General features: G+C 44.2%; 1 protein-coding gene across 1 annotated transcript in view; it reads left to right on the forward strand.

Moving 5' to 3' along the window:
• The first annotated feature begins 1,577 nt into the window (after window positions 1-1,577).
• The window catches only part of Tbxas1 (thromboxane A synthase 1), a 140,851-nt gene continuing 120,794 nt past the window's right edge, over window positions 1,578-21,634 (forward strand). The window contains exon 1 of the mRNA XM_042677300.1: window positions 1,578-1,785. Coding sequence (XP_042533234.1) covers window positions 1,697-1,785 — 89 coding nt within the window. The 5' untranslated portion in view covers window positions 1,578-1,696. The remainder of the gene's footprint in view (window positions 1,786-21,634) is intronic.

Raw genomic sequence — 21,634 nt, forward strand, 5'->3', positions numbered from 1 at the left:
GCAAGGTAAAAGCTAATGTGCCTCATCTAAGTGATAAAGGAAAAAATTTTAAATTTGTTGAAAGGCAGCAAGCAGGTGCTTAGCCAAAGTTGGGCAATGTTACGGGAAAAATGAATCAAGTATCTGCAGTATTTGAGATAAAGAGCATGAAATGAGATCAAGCTTTGGACAAGCACTGTTAATGTACACAAGAATAATTGATGTGAGAGTATTTTGCTGTGAATGAGCCATGTTAGAAATATAGATGGACATGTTTGTGTCTTTCCACAATGCCAGAATCCATTGAATAACAATAAATCATAAGTGATTTCAATTTCTTTGTCATTAATCAGCCGAGTACTACTGAGGTCACTTGATAATCTAGGCCACTGGAATGACAGGTTCTTTTTTCCAATCTTTTGTTACTAACCTTAACTTCAGATCACACAGTACACTGTACTAGAAAGGTCATGGGTGACTGAAAGGGTTAAAGCAACCTCGCAGTTCAAAGAGGCCTTGTTCAAGGCAGGGCAGAGAGGGTTACCAATGTAAAGAGAGTCAGCCCTCAAACCATCTGCTGACAGGTCAGGTTGGAGTGCCACCTAACCCAGTGTTATGAGTTCCTCCTTTATTTCATTCAGGTGAGGAACTTGCTGGGATATGATTTGGTATATTTGCCAGTGTAATTGTTCATGGGTACAAATAAACCGCCAGTTTGTTCCTCTTAATGAGTTGACAGAGAGAGTGGCTATTCACTTGCATAAACAAAATGTAAAGTCTTTCTCTTTGGGTGCTTATACTCCTCAAAAGTGGGATGACTTAGGTTAAAACTATTGCTTTACTTTTATAAAGTATTGAGGCTTGAACTCAGGGCCTAGGCTCTGTCCCTTAGCTTTTTAACTCAGGGCTGGCTTTTTGGTGGTCCACTGGAGATAAGAGTCCCATAGACTTTTCTGCCTGGGATGGCTTTGAACTATGATCCTCAGATCTCACCCTCCTGAGTAGGTAGGATTACAGGTGTGAGCCACCGATGCCTAGCTTATTGCTTTACTTTGGAACTGGAGCAGCTCAGGACTCAGCCTTAAAACTGCTATTCTACACATCACAGAAGAACCCAGCAGGCCCAGCCTGCTCTCTTCTGTAATGTAGGCTGTGGCATGTGGTTTCAAGTTTGGATGCTCAGACCTATCGTACAGAAGGTATAGATCTATTTTAGAGGACTGAACTCTACACATCCTGCGAATATAGGTTTTCTTCAGTGGTGGTCTCCTTGATACCATTAACCCACGGATACCAAGGATCTACTATGTTTATATAGATGAATACTTTGGAGGAGAGTCTTTCTTGCGGGATTACATGTCAGAGTAACAGCCGATGGCTTGAGCCACAGTTTCTCAGTGACTCTGGAGCCCATCTACGCTATCGCCTCACAGGGAAGCTAACATAAATGTTTATTGACATCACAGTCACCAAGAACATAGTTGCTGATTCATTGCCTTACCCTGAAACCCTTTGTTTTTCCCTCCCCCTTCCTTCCTTCCTCTTTATAAAGAGACACTGAGAAAGAACATATCTTCTTTTTGGACCCAGTTGATGGATGACACGTTCTTGGGTGCTCACTCGGTCCTCTACTTCCCAAAGACCCAGGCTTCTGTAAGGGCAGCGGATTAACCCCTCTTTTCCCTGGAGGACCAACTCCTGTGGGCTCAGGGGAACAATGGAAACCTTAGGGTTTCTGAAATTGGAAGCGAGTGGTCCCATGGTGACACTGGCCCTGTCTGTGGTTCTCTTGGCTCTGCTGAAATGGTAAGTGCCAGCAGCCCCAGTATCTGTGACTTCCCTAGAAATGCCAGCCCTGGAGCCTGGCTGGTGCCAGCTGGGCTGCGCGGGAGTGTGTTTGCCTTCTTTTTCTAATCTAGAGGGAGTTGAGTATTAACACGGTTTCAGAATGAAAAGCAAACAGCCAGGTTAATCTTTTGCTAAAATGCATGTGATTGGAGGGTCAGGAAATGCTGCTGATTCAGCGGCTTGAGAAGGGCGCCACGTAATTAAGTTTGAAAGAGATGGAAAGAGAAACAAATTGGAAAGGTATTAGGTCCGAGGAGCAGTATTTCCTCCTCTCCCTGTCATATCTTCTAGACTCATTTTTCGAAGATCCTCTCTCAGTGTTGGATTTATAATGGATTCAAATGCTTGAATTATATTAAAAAAAAAAAAAGAAAAAGAGCTTAGGTGCTGGTGTGGTGGCTCACATCTGTAATTCTAGCCATCCAATAGGCTCTGCTATGCATACTGTTGTTCAAAGCCAACCTGGCCAAGAAAAATCCATAAGATTCTTATGTCCAATTAACCAGCCTTCCCCCACCAAAATATAGCTAGAAGTGGAGGTGTGGCTCAAGTGGTTAATACATGAGCTTTGAACTGAAAAGCTAAAGGTCAGTGCTCAGGCCCTGAGTTCAAGCCCCAGGACTGTTACATACATACACACACACATGCACACATGCTTGCACACATATACAAACATAGAAGCCTTTTTTATAAACATGGGCCTCTTTGTGGGAAGTTATTGACAGGGATTTGGGCAGATGTAAGGACAAAGGGGTAGATCTAATTGTGCAATATCTGGTGGAGGACATAGATTCTTAAGAAGGTAGAATCTCCCACAAAAACCTGAGGCTCTGAAAGAACCTCAAACTTGAACTACAAGTTGCTCCCCTGTGGTTTTGATAATTCAACAGCAGATTTTCTTAAGCCTGGCTCTCTGATGTCTATAGCTTCAAGACCGCACATATGCTACATTTGTGCATCTTCAGCCTTGTCTGTTATACTTATTAGAGTTACTCACTCAATCAAAGGCACTTGGATTTAGTTGGTTCTGGTTTTTTGAGGGGAGAATGGGGGAAAAAATAATGTAGTTGAACAGCATTTCAATTTATGTTTCCGGTGGTAATAAAGCCTCCTGTAGATTAATAACTGAAAGCACTTTGAAAAGCATCAAGCATTATGCAAATGTGAGGTATTATTCTTTTGGAATTTGCATAGCTGAAAGTGGAATTCACTTTTGATGTTCTATGATGATGAAATTACTTCTTGGAAATTGGCTCTGCAACCCAGCTTCAGTCCCAGTGCTGCTTTGCCTTTTAAACTGGTTTAATTATCTTTTGAACTTTTCCATCTTGGCGTAGTTTATCCAGCATTGAAACTCGACACATGCAAAACCAAAAGCAAATGGTAGCCCCTTCCCTGCAAATCGCAATGCTCCTTGCAATGTATTGCTGTGTTCAGTAAAGCACATAGCACAGAGCATGCATGTACAGGTGCATAATAGATGTTGGCCACTCTGAAAAAGTATCAACGATGTGATCTATAAGTAGAAGATAAATCTTGGGCTGGGAGTGTAGTTAAGTGGTGAAGGAAGTGTGTGGCCCTGGGTTTCATCCTCAGCCCTGCCAGAACAAAAATTGTCTTTGGTGGCTTGGATTTATAGGTTTATTTTTATGTCTTAATATACTTATTTATTTGTATTTACTGAAGTGCTGATACTGAGGGCCTCACACTATGAGGGCTTTTTTTTAATTGGTTAACTGGAGATAAGAGTCTCATGGACTTTTTTGCCTTAGACAGCTTTGAACAGTAATTCTCACATCTCAGCTTCCTGAGTAGCTAGTGAGTCACCAGTATCCAGCTAATACAATCTTTTTTGTTGGTCGTGGGGCTTGAACTCTGGGCCTGGGTGCTCTCCCTGAGCTCTTCAGCTCAAGGCTAGCACTCTACCACTTGAACTATAGGCTACTTCCAGCTTTTTCTGCTATGTAGTGCTGAAGAATCGAGCCCAGGGTCTCATACATGCAAGGCAAGCACTCTACCACTGAGCCACCTTCCCACCCCCAGCTAATATACTTTTTAGTATTACTTTATTATCACTAACTCTACTGTGATTGTGGTTCTTAAAGTATGTTCCATCAGAGCCTTTCCAGGTGGGATTAAAGCATCAATGTTAGCTATCGTACACATCTCTACATGTTGTTGCTGTCTTTTTCACTTCTGTAATCTGAACTCACAGCTCTGCACCAGACATACAGTATGGCCCAAATTGATGTCCGATGATTGGATTGCATACATGGTCATTGCTCTGGTCATGGAGAGGGGCCTGTGCCCTGGCTGATAAGCTGTGGTGAATGGGTATTTTCAATCAACTCAGAGCAGAAACACAAGGACACCACACCAGTCAGCAAAGCAGCAATGTGTGTGTGTGTGTGTGTGTGTGTGTGTGTGTGTGTGTGTGTGTGTGTAATCAGTTTCTAGGCTGGATTAATAACCGGGTTCAAAGACTCAGACACTAAGATAGAGGCTCAAAACACAGGTGGTAAATGAGAAGAGAGACCTGGCTTCCATTTGTTATCACAGAAATATTTATTGACCTGTTAATGTGTGCCAGGCATGGTGGGAGGCCCTGGTTCAAGGTCAGGGAACAGGAGGATGGGTCACGTGTCCCACACATGGGAAACCATGGAGATGAGCTCAAGGGAGAGAGGTTAACGCCAGGAGGGAAGAGGCTATGGGACAGCATGGCCTCCTCCAGATAGGACGCCAGGCAGACAATGTGAAGAAGACCCCAGCTTGCATTCAGCAAGGCTTTCTATCGCTGTATCCTCTGAAGAGTGCCCACAAGGAAGGGGAAAGATGGGGCTGTCCCTGGTGTTAGGGTTCACAGACAAGGACCCCAGGGGTGTAGAGACACTCAGGGCCATGCTGTGCCTGTGGGGATTTGTGCAGGGTGGTGTGTTCTAAACGGACAGAAACAGTAGTCTTTCCTTTAAGAGTTGCATCTGGTCTCAGGACAGGTGAGATTGCAAGCAGGACAGAAGACTGTGTCCTGTCCTCTTAGCCTGTGAGCTCTTCAAGAGCAGAGACAAAGGCTCTTTTCTCCATTTAATTCTGAACCCTGAACATCCAGGGCTCAGAGACCCTCCTAGTATTTGGCTGGGTGAAGGCACATTAAGAAGTCTAGGACTTGCAATGTGGTGGTCCTGTCTCCCCTCTAGCTCCCTGACATCCTGTGCTGTGGTCGTGTTGATGGGTGCAGTATTGGGAGTGTCACGTGATACCACACGAGGCTGGCGTCCTTGCTTGGATGCCGTTGTTGGGCTCTTTCTTGCCACATTGAGCTCAGGGGCATGTCCTCAGGGAAGCTATTTCCTGTTTCCCTGCTGACAAGCCCCTTCTCAGACCAACTTTCATCCAATTCCCCACCCTCTCTATTCCTTTCAGAACACCTGGCACTTCCTTGGTGCCTAATGTTGACAAAAGGCTCGTTCCAGCCCCTAATCTCCATTAGGAGACTGCTTCTTTGGCCTTCTGTTTGTCTTCTCAGATTCATACAAAACCTAACTCTCTTACCCCCTGACTCACCTCGTCCCTGAATGCTTATGGTGTGTTTGGTGTGGGCTGATCACTGTCTGGGTTTTACAATCAATGCAGGTGAACAGATTTCACCTTGTCGACAAGAGTCAGTGGCACTGACCAATAAATACTTAATAACCACTGAAAAATGAGTAAAGTAAAAAGAAAAACTTAGGGGCATGGCTTAAGTAATAGAGCACCTGCTTAGCAAATTTGAGACTTGGAATTCAAACCCAAGCAAATAAGGAAGGAAGGAAGGAAGGAAGGAAGGAAGGAAGGAAGGAAGGAAGGAAGAAAGGAAGAAAGGAAGGAAGAAAAGAAGTAGCAGGTGATTCTCCTTAAAAAAAAAAAAGTGGCTGATGCATTTGTGTCCCAGTGGAAAAGAGAAAGCTGTACACAGAGGAAATGAAGCATTAATATCACCCCGAGCAGTCCTCAAGGTTCCCGGAATTGATGTCTTAGTTTCTGCAGGATGTCTAGAGGCAAGAGCAGGAAGAACACTTAGAGCTGGCTCCAAGTGCAGCGTTAGGGAAAGTGAGGAACCACAGTGATCCAGCCAGGTGGCAGGTGGGTTGGCTTTGGTAGGTTGTGAGCATCCTCAGCAACCACCAGGAATGCCATGAAAACACGTGGTGTATGACGTGGTGCAGGTGACAAGAAACCTCTGATCCAGACTCCATGGCTTCTGTGTGTAGTGATGCTTCTGTATGGACAGGTCTGGGCTGTCCCTGCTGCTACCCATGCAAAGCTAGTCGGCTTCAACCCAAGACGATGCATGAATGAAGCCTCCTTTTATCTGGGTGCCTAATTGTCCTTGGTGGCATTTCCCGAGGCTAACAAGCTGTCCTGGGAGACTGGAAATTTAGGGTTCATTGTAGCTTCATGCATGACTCTCACTTCTCCCTTTCTAGCCACAGCCTTTCAGTCTTTCTGGGTCACCAGCTAGTCAGACTTTGGAAGAGGAGAGTCTTAGGCTGAGTGAAGGCGGGGAAGGAAGGACAGGGCAGAGGAGAGGAGGGAGAGCCTGTCAGAGGGGAAGCCACCCAGGCAAAGGAAGCACTGGAGTTTGTAACATTTGGTAAAAGGGTATGAACAATGGGTACAGTTTAGAAACACATTGTAAATTCCACGGATAACTTCCAGTTCCTTCCGTATCTACAGAAGGGTGCACATGCTCTTTCTTTTTGTGTAAAACAAAAACAAAAACAACCCCTCCTTTTTTTTTTTTTTTTGTATTTTTGCCTAGCATATGATGGGTACTTCAGTTTAATAACTCCGTGATGAGCCTGGAGATAAAACGGAGCTTGCTTATGAAAAGTAGCTCTGTGCTTCCTGTTTTAGAATATTATTTTTGTTTGTTTTCTCTCCTCTAAATAGTTATTCACAATATCCCTGTCATTCTCCTCGCTTTATTGATTTTTTTCCAGAACGAGAGTACGAGGTATGACTGTAAAGTAACGTGACTGATTATTTTAGCATACATACCAGAACTTATACAGTCAAATGAATTTTATGACCTTCAAAGGCATTTTTTCTGATAGGCTGAACCCTCACTGCAGACTCTCTACTATCTCAAAATATGACCTCAAGCCTGTCCTGAGGTGAGGGGTAGGGTCTAGATGTCATTTCCAAAAGCTCTCAAGGCAACAAATCCTTGTTGGGGGTGGATTGATTTTTTTTTAAGTCCTGATTTTGGTAAATAGGTAATTAAACCAGGTAATATTATTTGCAATCCAGAATAACATGTAATTATAAACAACAATACTTTATAGGCATTGTCGAGGTAACAGATCAGTTCTAGGAATTGTGTGGAAAAGTCACACTCATTGGAAAGATGACTTGGGGTGTGTGTGTGTGTGTGTGTGTGTGTGTGTGTGTGTGTGTGTTGGTCCTGGGGCCCGAATTCAGTGCCTGGGTGCTGTCCCTGAGCGTTTTTGCTCAAAGCTAGCACTCTGCCACTTGAGCCACAGCTCCACTTCTGGCCTTTTGGTGGCTAATTAGAGATAAGAGTCTCACAGACTTTCCTACTTGGGCTGGCTTTGAACCATGATCCTCAGATCTCAGCCTCTTGAGTAGCTAGGATTATAGGCACGAACCACTGATGCCCAGCTTTTATACTTTTGTTTTGTATAAAAAGAAAGCAGTAGCAATATTCTCATTGCTTATAGTTATCCCTTTGCTGTCTAGGAAGGAATCCAGGCTTCTAGTAGTATCTAGTCTGGGGGCAGAAATGAAGCAAGAATCTTGTTTGTTACAGAAAGAAAACAGCCATCAGATTTATGTCTGTGTCTCACTGAGCTGCTGGTGCATGCTTGGGGCATCTTTTCACTGGGAGGAAGCAGCACTCCCAGAAATAAAGCTATCGAATGACCCTTTTCCCCACCCCCAGAAGCTGCAAGGACAAACCTAATAGCTTTCACTTGCCACAGAAAATAAGTGCCCATCTTCCAGGGTGTCCTTAGCCTTTCACGGACTTGTTTCTGCTAGCAGGAATGTACATCTGTGTGGGAGTGGAAGGAGACTTGGGAGAGAGGAGGCTGGGGCAGATGCTTATGCTGTTGTAGATCAGTGCTTCAGTTATAGAGAGCCAGGAACATGTGCCCTTGTGGTTCTTGGAGGATGGTGTTCCCCAGGATCCCTGGGCTTCTTTTCAGCCTGTGCAAGGTCTACCTCTGGGCCACTCACGGGGCTGTCCCGTCCCTCTGTGTGTCTTCACAATGGTGCCTTTCCCGACAGTCACATCCCCAACAGTCCCAGAAAAATGCCTCTCCCTCCCTTTCTCACAGTATTTGAAAAAACGGCATCAGACCTTGTCATGAGGCCAAGTAACTCCTACAGAGAGTGGCTCCCATTTCCTGAACACTGCGTGTGTGCATGCGCGCGCGCACACACACACACACACACACACAATTGTGACATTGGAAATTGGAGAACAAGGCTGAGGGAGGAGAGATAATAAAGAGTAATAGAAGGAGATGAATTTGATCAAAGGACATTAAATGCATGTGTGGAAGCCTCACAGTGAAATGCCTTTAGATAATTCATTTGAGATAATTAAAAAGAAAAACAAAGAAATCTAAGACCAGCACTGAGGAAGAAGGGGATGGGAATGGACACAGGGCACAGATGTTAGCAGATGTGGCAGGTGGAGGGGGTTACTAGAGCTCGCACCCTGACTCCAGCAGAAGGGAGAAGAGGCACCCAACCCCCAGCAAAGAGACAGCCTCCTCTACCCTCTTCTATTGATCAGCAGTGGTCACAATGGAAAGCAATGGCATCTAGATTCTACCAATAGCAGTTTGTTTGTATTCCTTTCCCCCTAGGTCCTGTGTTTGATTGTCCCAACTGCAATGTGTATTTAAGCAATGATTGATTGATTTTTCCCATTTCCATTATTCAAACACAAGCTGATTGGAGGCTGTGCTAAGGAGAAGAGCTGATCAATGAGATAACCAGCGTTAGTGTACCACGTTACAACTCCACTCCAAATCAAAGAGGCTTGACATTTTAGCTCACCTGCACCCTCTGATTGTCAATAAATGCACAAAGTACATTAGACTGGCGGAGAAGTTGAGTTGCCTCACGCACTGCCATATCCCACCTTCACAAATCGATAGGCCGCGGGGGCCCCAGGCTGAAAGCAAGGAGGAGAGACTGCAGCTGGTTGTGTTCCCAGCTTTTAACCCTCTCTGTACCCAGGGAGTGGGCAAACACCAGTAGCCACGTCTCCTGACAGGACGGACTGTGCAGTTGGGAAGTGTGGCATTGTGAAAATCAGCCAGGGACAGACATCATCGTTGTTGTTTTTTTCCCTTTGAGGTGACCTGAGCAAGTCACCTGTCTTGTCTGTTTGCTCGTAGGGAAGAGGAGGCCAGAGGAACCCGCTCCTCAGTGTGTGGCACATTTTCTTCCTGGGCAGCACCTATTTTCAGGAACTCAGCCTTATCTCTCTCTTGTCTTTCATCCTACATCCCATCAATCCTCACTATCTTTTCTTCTCAATCTCTTCTCCTTACTATGGTGATCAAGGGCTTCCAGAACATTCTACAAATAGAACTAGCTTCCCACCACTGGCTTCTGGTCTGTGCTCCATCCTGTAGCTGCAGCCACCAGCAGTTCACTGCCCCTGTGTGTAACACGCCCTTCTGGTTGCCCTCAGGAGAAATTAAGTCCTACTGGCTTGGCTCAGACCTGGGACCCAGGTCTCAGGCCCATCCCTGCTCTGCCAGCCAATCTCCAGTCACTGGTCACCTGAGCTCTTCCTGCTCAAGGCCTGGCCCCTCACCACTGTTCCCACCATGTTCCTTCCCCCCCTCCCGCTGTTCAGGGCAAATCAGAAGGTGATTTCCCCAAGGGCAGTCCTGGGTCCCATTCAGCTCTATTTAGCCTAAATGCGTAGAATCAGGCATGAGTGCTCCATACAATAGGTAATAATTTGTTCAACCAAACTGGATGGCAGAGACCCACATGTAGGACTTTGCACGACAAATACCTGGCATTTATGGGCATCCATGCTTGTTCCTTATTCTTTGTCACTGTGGATGCCAGTATAGAGAATTTCTGTTCAGTCTGGGTTGCATACCACGGCAGCCATCCTCTTCCCGCTTCCCAACTTGTGACATTATAAGGTTTCATTGAAGACTTGTGCTAGCGGCTCATGCCTGTAATCCTACCTGTTCAGGAAGCTGAGATCTGAGGATCACAGTTCAAAACCAGCCTGGGCAGAAATCTCAGAGACTTTTATCTCCAATTAACCAGTAAAAAGCTGGAAGTGAAGGTGTGGCTCAAGTATAGAGTAATAGCCTTGATCAAAAAAAAAAGTGAGATTGCAAGGACCTGAGTTCAAGCCCCAGCACTCACACATACACACACAGACACACATAGACATACACACACACACACACATACACACACAGAATTTTGTTTTTAAAACTCAGGCTAGACTGGGCTGAAAGTTGAAGTTCATCTCTGTGCTATTGACAAAAGCACAGATTGTGAGATCTGATCATAAATGCAAAGATGGCTGAACCCATTGAGGAAAACACACTGCTTTCGAGCACATGAGCAGTTTGCCAGTTCATAACAGTGCCTTTAGAAACACCTCACTCATGGCTGCCTTTGCCTTGTCCAGAGCTTGAGCTTAGAAAGCAGTTCACTGTGTTCCAATCCTGGCTGTCCTAAAGCAGCCAGGTAAGGCTCTGTGTCTCAGGATCTGCCTCATGGCATCTGGGGAGAACTGAAGGAGCTAAATCATGGCCTGACTTGGAGCAGTGTCTGGCACAGCCAACATTCAATACACGTTAACTCTTCGTGTTCTCTGGTAACTGCAGGCAGATGCTTGTGGAGATGCTGGGTGAGTAGATCTTGGCTTTCATTTGAGCTCTTTATTGGCCAAACATCCTCATGAGTGTGAGTGGAAAGTGGGAAGGGAAAAGAGCTCCAGGTGGAACAAATGGCCTCTTGTGGCATGATCTTGAACTCCTACCACTAAATTTGACCTTGAACTACTCCAGGGACTCAGGGCATGGATTTGGCAACTAAGGAGTGTTAGGGGATGTTTGAGATGATCCCCAATAGTGTGATGGTGGTGACGGTGAGGAATGGAATCCAGAAGACAGTGGAGAAGAGCACTGAGGGTATTTCTTCTAAGAAGATTTGAGCCAGTTCCAAACCTGGCATTTTTCGCTGTGGTGATGTGGGGTTGTACGTCCCTTCCCTGTCTCCTGGAAAAACAGAATGCAGGCTTTGGGATAGGGAAACGGACACCAACATAGGTTGTTATTAGGCCATTGGTGGCAATGTTTAGTCCTGTCACTGTTTACTTCTAGGTGTTGAAAAATGAAAGATCTATTTCTTGAAAGACGCTCTATAAATGAAGCTCAACTCCATTCTGCTTCCCAGGAGTTTCTCAGAACTTCCATGTTGAAATTTGCATCTATCATCTGATTCGAATGGGAAGAGCTCAATTCTTTGTTATTTGTTCTTTTCCCTGGTCGATAACTTGCCTTGCCCTTGCACTTGAGTACTTGAGGTATAAATGTAGCAAATTGGTAGATAAATTCTACCCCCTCCCTCTCTCCTCTCCTCTTCCTGCCCCACACCCCCAACTCTTTTGCCAGTCTTAGGACTTGAACTCAAAGTCTGAACATTGTCCTGAGCTTTTTTGCTCAAGACTGGCACTCTACCACTCAAATCACAGCATCGCTTTTGGCTCTTTTGGTGATTAACTGGAGTCTCAGGGACTTTCCTGCTCAGGCTGGCTTCAAACTGCAATTCTCAGATTTCAGCTTCCTGAGTAGCTAGGATTACAGGTGTGAGCTCCTGGCTAGTACTCCTCTCTTGTCTCTCATAGACCAGATTTTTTTGTATCACTCTAGTCCAAACCCTTACCTCATCATCCTTATCTGTATCAATGGAAGCATTTCTTTGTAGGCTTAATTGGTTACCAGCCAGGTGGCCAATTACCTCTTCTTTGCCTGATCTATTCCTTTCATTCTTCCCTTCCCAGCCAATGGCTTTAGAGGACCCCACCTTTGCTCACTAATGTACCTCCTTCAATTCTCCAATGAGGCTTCTCCATCTTCCCCTGGACAACTTACCCCAAGGCTGTTGAGAGTCTCAAGTTCTTTACTTTAAATTATTATTTTTCAATCCTTCTCTTCCCCTAAGCTTTGCTGTCTTTGACTCTGGTCTTTAGTCTCTGATATTGTGGGTACAGGTTGTAACTATTAGTTGTGTTATATGAGAAAAAAAAGTTGTGCATCTTTGATTATAATCCAATGGACCTATTTTGCAAATGCAATAATGAAGAAGTGAAATGAATAGATATGTATTAGTCAGCTATTGTCATGTAACAAACAACCTCAAACATTGGCAAATGGCCATGTTTATTTTCCCCATGATGTGTGGGTTGGATAGAGCAGCTCTACTCCAGGCTGAGGGTGGGGTTCAAACCTGATCTTCTGATGGAAGATCAGGAAAGCTCAGGCCCTGAAAGTTGACAGGTATGAGAGAAATATAGCCAGAAACAGAAATGTCTTTGAGGTTCTATCTTAGAAAGACCACATTCCACTGGCTAAAGTCATGTGAGCAAGCCTAATATTAACGGACTGGGAAAAAGACTCCATTTTTGTAGCAGATATGCTGGAGACTCACAAAGGGTGCTCATGTAGATTTGGGTACAAGGCGGGCAGGAAGAAGCAGGAGCCACAATTCCATCTGCCCCATGTCCCAAGATCACATATTTGGATTCTAAACAAAACAGAAAGAGGTCACAAATGATATGATAAAATAATAAAGGTAAATAAAAACAAAAAATTCTTATAGTTAGTGAACATTGGAATTTGTTTATTTATTTATTTTTGTTGCTAGTACTAGGGCTTGAACTCCCCAGAGCCTTGTACTATTTTGGTTGTTTTGTTGTTGTTCTTTGGTGTTTTTTGTTTTGCTTATGTCTGATGTTCTACTACTTGAGCCATACTTCCTGTCTGTCATTTTGCTGATTTTTTGGACACGGAGTGTCACAGATCTTTCTGCCAACTCAGCAGCTCTCAGCTTCCTGAGTAGCTAGGAACACAGGTATGAGCTACTGGCACCCAGCCTGGAATTTTTATTATAAATGAAAACAATGAATCTCTGAGAAAAGCCAGACATTAGTGGGGAAATTGCTGGCTGAGACTACTGACACCTGGGCCTTGCCTGTGGAGTGTTGAGCTACATCAGAACTCAGTGTAGGGCTCAGATTGGATCTGGGCTGAGCCTAGGAGTTTGCAGCCAAAGAATGATGGAAGGCTGGGCTCCTTGATGATGGGCTTATGCATCCTCTAAGAAGACCAAATAATTGAGTCAGACAGAGTATGGCCTGGAGGAAGGGCCTATGATATCAACTCTGGTCTGGGAAAGCAAGGCTTAGGGGAGAATGTCTGAAGTCCAGATGCCCAAGGTAAGCTGGATGCCCAAAGTACAGTGCTCGCCATGGCCTGAAGTATAACAGCCAGGGGACACCCTTGCCAATTGCAAGCTGTATTGTTTAGGAGAAATTCATTGTTCAACTCTGGGCAGTAAATTTATGAATGCTGTTATGCCAAGCAATGTTGATGGCTGGAAACATAAATAGTTCCAGAATTATTTTAAGTGTGCTCATGGGCACTAGAGCTCTACTGGGTTATTAAGTGGCAAGGGGAGGGGGAATAGTTGATTATTTTTCTTTCCAGAAACTACTCCTTGGGTGCTGGCTAGTGGTAGTAAGAAGGAAGGGGCTGTCCTTATATTACCAGGCCTATAGCACACACTGTATTTAACTTGGGTTTCTGAAGATTAAAAAAAAAAAAAAGATGTCACACTGCCATGCCCCTTTATCATGCCTATGTGTACCCTTTCCTCTAGGGAGCTGCTGGGAATCAGAACAGTGGGGGGGGGGGAGGAATAAAAGGGGAAGGGGATCTCTTGCTCTATCTTGGATTGGGGGAAGCCAGCAGCCCTGTTGAGCAATGCTGGAGAGATCCACATGGAGAAGTCTGAGGAGAGTACCATAAATGATCAGGGAAGTGGGTTCCTCAGCTTGATGGTAATTTTCTGGGAGGTCCTTATCCCAAAGACCTAGTTAATCTGCATCTAAATTCCTCCTGAGATAATACATGTTTGCTGTTTGAAGTCACTGCAGGTGGGGGTGGGGTGGAAGTGCAATTTGTTATGCAGCAGTGGCTAACTAATACAGATGGTGAGACAGGAATGGCTAGGAAGGTAGGAACTAGAGCAAGTGACTGGAGTAATGGTTTGATTTTGAGGCACAGATGCAGACAATGGATAGGCCCATGGATTGGCCACAGGAGAAGAACCAGGAGGTTCTGTGGGTCTGAGCATCTGGTGTAGAATCCAAAAGGATCAGGCCATCCACAGTGATGAACAATGGGCACTGAGACTTGGCTATCTTAGACTGGAGCTATGTATTGTAAGATTTCCACTAGAGTCACAGTTGAACACTGTAGCTAAGAGATAACCAAGGGCCAGTGGCTGAACTTGCCAAGGATTAGGTCAAGACAAAAATGTGGAGATTATGGCAATAAACAAAACGCAATGGGGTCATAGATATTTTGGGGAATCACACAACACCCTTTTGTTCCTTTGACTTGCCCAAGCACTTTATGCTGTGTGCAAGGGAAGAGTCAGAATTGCTTTCCTGGCCTTTACTGGGCTATTAGACATGTCACAGAGAGATAGAGGGATAGAAATATCAGCTGGCCTGGGAGGCATAAGCTCATGGTCAGTTGGCAGAGCTTTTTTTTTGAAGGCCTTCTCAGGTTCCAGACAATGAAGTTTTGAGCCATCCTCAGTACCCAGGACAAATATCCAGTGTCCCCTGTACCAGAGGCTCCTGAGTACCAGTCAGCCAGTGAAATGCCCTCCCTATGCTTAAGCATAGACCAAGCCTTGACGGCCAACCCATAGCTACTCAGGTTGATGGATTTAGAGCCTATAATGTGGCTTCTACCTAGGCACAAGATCCTTTGGCCACATGCATCTTCAGACAGAGGAAAAGGCCTGCGTACAGACTGCCCAGGACTAGGCAGGGTAGATTCTGGACAACTTGTGTTCTGCAAATGCAGAATGATAGACCACAGAGTCTGCTGGAGAGAGAATAGACTGCCAAGTTGGCAGTTGGGATTTAAATCTCCTCTCCGTTTCTTTCTTTTCATTTTTAAAATGTTTTAAACTTGTTATTGTAAGTGTGATGTACAGAGGGGTTCTAGATACATAAGTCAGGTAAAGAGTACGTTTTGGGGGGACAATGTCACCCCCTCCTTTGCCCTCTCCCAATCTTTTCTTTTTTGACAGTATTGGGGTTTGAACTCGGGGCCTCATACTTGCTAGGTGAGCCCTCTCACTTGAACCATACCCCTCATCCTTTATTTGCTTTTACTTTTTTTTTTTTCCAGATAAAGCTTAACTTTGCCTGGGTTGACCTCAGACTTAGATCTTCCTATCTCTGCCTCCTGAGCAGCTGGAGTTACAGGCATGAGCTTCCATGCCTGGCTCAGCTTTGCATTTTGCTGCGTGACTTAATCTCTCTAAAAACTGGGAATGAAAGGAGATATGAGGTCCTCTGTGTACAGCACTCCTTGGAACTCTGCCTTCCCTGCACCCCCACTATGAGAAGCTGAGTACTGGTTCTGTTTATCATCCTGCATACAAAGGCAGGAGCCCTGGCTGCCTTCCCTGGGTGCTCACTGAATTGTCTATTGGGTTCAACTGAGGCACATGTCCCTCTTGCACAAGAGCATCTCAAGGGTTCTTTAAGGACTTCATAAAAACAAAGGATTAGCCACAGATGACTAAGCCGCCAGCATGGAGACAGAGCAGGTACCATAAATAGTGAATCTGGGCAGGATTAGCTTCTGACAAACAGAAACACAGTGTTCTCTGCGCTTCCCTCGCAAGCAAGCATGCCCCACTGGGGATGCTGAGAAACTCTGTGAGTGGCCACGGAAAGCATCTCTGTGGGCCCAGGGTGGTCAGGGGAGGGAGAGCACTAAGAGCAGGGGGCTGAAGAATGAGCAGGACTTGCCTGGTAAGACAAAAACAATCAAACAACAAAGGACAATATACCAGGTGAGGCAGAGCTGTGTGTGGCTAGGAGAGGGGGAAGCAGATTTAAGGAGGCCCTCCCTCTCCAGGATGTTTATGGACGGGCCTTGCTCTTGAATGACTCTGAGATCAAGGGCCTCTTTAAATGTGGTAACTAGTGCCTTATTTGCCACCTCTTAAATCCTCACCAAAGCCCAGAGCAGAAAACAACTTGGTGGACCTAGAAACATGTAAGATTGCCTGAGTCTAAAGAAGGACCAAGACCCACTGCACAAAGAATTCTGAGCAAGGTTGCAACATAGTCACCTGTGCATGTTGGCAAGTTCTGGCACTGGTGTGGAGGGCTGATTGGTGGAGGCTGGAGACCAGGTGCTGGGCATTGGGAGTGCTTATTCCCATGGGAGAGAACGATGGCTGGGGCAGGGCAGTGGCAGCTGGCAGGAAGTGGGAAGCTGTCACTCGGGCACAATGACAGTACTCGGTCCCTGACTGCAGATGAGAATTGAAATAGTGTCTGGCGATTCTCAGAAGCCAAGCCTGGCACAGTGGAAGTGCAAGGCCCACGGGGAAGCCTCTAGAGCTAACTTCCTGAGACCAGGCGCCTGCCCACAGAGCTGAGGGTCCATGAAGCCCCCCAGGCCCCCTTCTGTCAACTTTGGCTGAGTTGGATTCCCCATCTTGCACTTGAGAAAATTGCAAAATACCTACTGGAGGTGTATTTCCCACCATTTCTATCCAAAGAAAAAGATTAAAAAAAAAAAAAGCAAAGCTGAGCTCTTGAAGCATTAATTAAAGCACCATGGTTTCTTTTTTTAAAGCAGGGCTACTACCTCATCTGGGATCATTGGTAAAGCACAGAGCCTTTGTTATCCTTGACAAAGTGATTAATTCAGACTCCAGGTGAATTCAATAGCTTTTGATGTGCTAAGATTCCCCAATGAGGACAACATCATCAATTACTTAAACAAGCCACTACTGTGAGATTGAGAACTGGGTTTGCCATGGGCCCCAGCCAGCGAACTGGCAGTTGGAGAGATGTGGGTGGGGGTCTGGGGGTGGGGCTCAGCACTCACCTGTTCTTGGGGGAACAAGAGTCCTTTGGATGGTTTCGTGGTAGTGCTGCTGCTGGTCTGGGGGATGGCATCAGTGGTTTTAGGACTATATCCCTAACACTAGGCCCCTGCCTGTGGCCTCATTGCCTTGGCCCCTAAATGGGCAGAATTGCAGAACTGCATGCTGGAGACAGAGAGGTGAGTTCAAAGCTGATGGAAACAAATGCTCCCATCCGAAGACAAGGTAGGGGGTATCATGGGCTACTTCCTGTCTGGGCCTCCTGTCTCCAGATTCCTAAGCTGCCTAGCGCACAAGGCAACTTCAAAGGATTTAAATGTATTTTAATATGTTTCTATTTATGCCTTGAATGAGCCCCTTATTCTTCTCCCTCCCACCCTGGCTTTGGACAAAAGTTTTCTGTTGCGTCTATCTATTCCATTAAATTTTCTAGTGGGAAATTCAGTCAAAGAACCAATACCACCCACCCCAGAAGTAGTTCAAAACTATTAGCCATGCCACTGGTTTGATGACATCGCTCAATTGCTTTGTTCTAGTTTCAAAGCAGAAACAAAGGCTGCATGTGCCCTCACATGCTTAGTCATTCTCCTGTAATTGTCACTGGGATGAAAGGCCAAGATTGTCCCAGGTCCCTTCCAGGGACCAGCTGGGATCAAAGTGGAGTCAGGCTCAAGGCTTGACTCTCAGCTCTCCCTTCTTAGCCTCTGGTTCTACCCATATTCCCTTTGCCACCATAGGCCTGGGTAGAGCACATTGCCTGGGTTTTTCTGACAGGGCTGAGTTTTCTTGGGGCTGGAACAGGCATTTAAGGACACACATTCTAAAGTCTCTTCCTGTGGCTTTATACTCCTGTCCTCTGTGCCCACAGGGTGTGTCCTGTGACTCATCTGGTGGGCCTTGACTTTTTCCAGCACCTTCTCTTAATAAGGTTCAATGATGTAATGAGAATCATGGTTGTTGGACAGCTTCGACATTACTTTCCTGGGTTTCGTGGCTTTCTGAGGGAGGAGTCCTCTTGGAGGGCTCTGAGTTTTGGTTTGGGTTGGTTTCCACACGCGCTTTGGTGAGAAACAAGAATATAAGGACTATTTTCTGCAGATGACGATTGAAATATAGTCTGGCGATCCTCAGAGGCCAAGCCCGGGTCAGGGGGAAGTGCGAGGTCCTCTGGAGCTCATTTCCTGAGACCAGGCACCTGCCCACAGAGCTGAGGCTCCACTAAGGACTATTTTCTATCTTTCCAGGCTCAGCAATAGTCAGAAGCATCATCAAAATAGGAGTGGGATAGGCCGGATCAGAATATTCTTCAAGGACCTGTATAGCAGTGCTTAAAGCACTGTTTGCTATTGCCTATTGTCTGTTCAGCGCTCTGAGCTGTAAGTGCCACAGGCCAGGCATGGCTGTCATGATCCACTGGGCATCTTGCAGCCTGGTACCCAGCACCAGGCTGGCTGGGCAGACTCTCTCAGAGAATGTGGGCCAGTGATTTCTCCATTTCCCCATGCTGATTCACATGAGAACTTTCTTCTTGTCACTTTTCTCCTATGTGCTGGTAAACTCTGTGTCTTAGTTTGGAAAAAAAAAATCTATTGCCAAGTACAGACTGGTTTTCTGTATTTCTGAGACTCTGAATACAGGAGCCTGTGGGTCATTTGGTCCAATCTACCACATGCACTCTGGGAAAGGACTGAGATGACCTTCTCTGGCCATAGCCATATAAATAAGCAGATCTCACTTGACATGGTGGCTTGCTTGGACCAACCTGGAGCGTTCCACCTTCCCTGAAGTAGGGGTAGACAAGAGATGGCAAGTGAAATCATTGGAGGGTGCGAAGACTGAATCATCCATTATAAAGAATTATTTTACCTTTTCCGTAATTCTAAGGATTAAACTCAGGGAATCATGCACCAGCACCTGGCAGCATCAGTTTGTTGGGATTTTTGTGTGTGTTTTTTAAAAACATTCTTGTGGTTGAATTATGCATTATCAAACATGGTATCATAAGTTAATTAATTTCTCACAATGGTGACACATTATATTTTTTATATTACTATAAACTCATAGATTTAAATGCATCTAACATGTTTTGGTCTATAGCATTATTACTTGATTAAATTGTCCATCCAAGACATGCCCATATTCTGATGGCTGAACTCAAGGTGTCCACAGGGCAGGCTCTGGGGAGGATCTGTCCTTTGCCTGGTTGGTGTGTGGCCACATCACCCCAATCTGTTTCCAGTCTTCACTTTGCCTGAAGGAAATGGGGTGAGGATGTACAAATCTCCAACTTGTAGGGATGTCATAATATGGGCAATTGTACAATCTATGAACTCACCAAGATTCCTGGCTCAAACCATGAGCAAACAGGTTGCAATGGTGACAATTTGGAGTTGGCTTAAGGCACCACCAATTTAGAAAAGAACTCCAAATAAGGCTTCACATTTAAATATTGAAAAAAATTTAAAAATTGAGGAAACCTTTAAGTGTTGATATTTAAAGTTTAAAATGCCTAGAAGACATGAAAAAGGTGCAGTTACAAAACAAACAACAAAAAAAGAAAAGGTGTGGTATCTTGGAAGATGAAAAAAAAAGGATTGAAGCTCAGTGGAGACAATGGAGCGGTTGGCTAGAGTCAAAAGAGGCTGCTTTCTCTTTCATGATCAAAGACTGGAAGAGTTGTTTGCATCCTGATAGGAGTGATCAAGTGTGAAAAAAGAGATCAATGAAAGTGAAGGAAAAAAATAAGAGTATCAGATATAGATAGACAAGAGAGAAAAGAAACGAAAGTGAATGGACTCTGCCAGGTGAAGGCTGTCACTCTCCCCTCCTACCCTGGCCATCAGCTCAGCAGTTTCTATTATTATTCCAGGTTACTGGTTCTCAGTACCCTGCCTGTATTCTCAGCATATTCTCTCTGTGTTCTCTTGTCATTACCTAGCCTAGCCTAGAAGATAGAACAGGAAGGAACAGGTTAGTGGAGACTGTAGATAAGAGACCCTGTTTGAAATGCGGCTGATCTGGTTTCAACTCTAGCTCAATCATTAGTAGCACTTGAACCTTCTCTTTAAGCTTTAATTTCCTAATCAGCACATGATTTGTATCTCTGCCTTCATATAGTTGGTGTATCATAAGAGACAGTGTATAAAAAAGCTTACTATATATACATGTATATATACATATATATATACGTATATATATATATATATATATATATATATATATATATATACATGATAGCATTCTATGTCTCCATCAGAAAGAATGACACTACCCCATTTGTTAGGAAATGGAAAGACTTGGAAAAAATTATATTAAGTGAAGTAAGCCAGGCCCAAAGAAATAAAGGTGTAATGGTTTCCCTAACTTGCAATAACTAGTATGTCTAGGACAAGCAGAAAAGGTCAAAAGCTTTGTGCATATGACCATATAAGATGATGCTAAGTGAAATGAACCCCAAGATAGGGACACAAGTGGTTTTATCTTTCTTGCTGTTGTTTTTTTAATGTATTTATAATGCGCTATGTGATTTTTTTGTTTCTTTTGTATGTTCTTACCCCATGGTATAACCCCTGTTTTCACTGTATTTCATTCCAGTGCCCTGTGTCTTGTATATACATTTTTCTAATTTGGGGAGGGAAAGGGAAATAACAAAAAGCTGAAATAAGGATACAGGTTGACCCACTGTAACAATGAGATGTACAAGACACTATGTTGAAAATGAACTTTACAACTTCGGGGACAGGTGGGGAGGAGGGAGGACTTGGGGAAGTGGGGAGGGAAGGATGGTAGGGGAAAAACAAAGGAGGGGGTAATAGTGCTTGATAGGAAATGTACTCATTACCTTACCCATGTAACTGTAACCCCTCTGTACAGTATTTTTACAATAAAAATATATATTAAAAATGCTTACCATAGTGCCTGGGACATAGGAAACAATATTACTTGCTATAAATTATAATGACAGCAATGATTACATAATTCATATGTCATTACCAATATATAATATTTCTTACGTTGTGGCAAAATTGTTTTTAGGCTAATGGCTGCAATGATTACATTTTCATGGAACTTACAGTAGTGAAGAAAGAATTCATGTAAGCCAGCTACTTAAATATTTATTTAGTAGTCCTCATTGTTTTTCTAAAGTAGTAAAGATCATAAGCAGTACACTTTTCTGAACCTTTGGGGACAAATTATAATGAGTGCTACTAAATCTTTTGTATATGGCTGCATAGAACTAAGTATGTGTTTTTCTGTGATTTCTTGTATGCATCTTTTTAAAAAAAATCAGAGGGGTTACAGTTACATACATAAGGTAGTGAGTACATTTCTTGCTGAACTTGTTACCCTCTCCCTCTTGTGTGCATCTTATAAAACATTTTATACAAAGAAATCTACTATTAGAATACAACTCTCATATGATGAAAACAGTGCATTTTAAAATGAGTGGAATGCAACTAAAGAAATACTTAGCAATTTATAGCTTTAAGTGTGTGCATTTAAAATAAGCTACATTTTTAAAAAGCTAAAAGAAAGGAAGAGAAAGTACCCACCAAAAAAAAAATAAAAAGAGACTATAATCAAAGCATGAGCATAA

Source organism: Dipodomys spectabilis, unplaced genomic scaffold, assembly GCF_019054845.1.
Source record: "Dipodomys spectabilis isolate Male_0828 unplaced genomic scaffold, ASM1905484v1 ptg000034l, whole genome shotgun sequence".
Lineage (NCBI taxonomy): Eukaryota > Metazoa > Chordata > Mammalia > Rodentia > Heteromyidae > Dipodomys > Dipodomys spectabilis.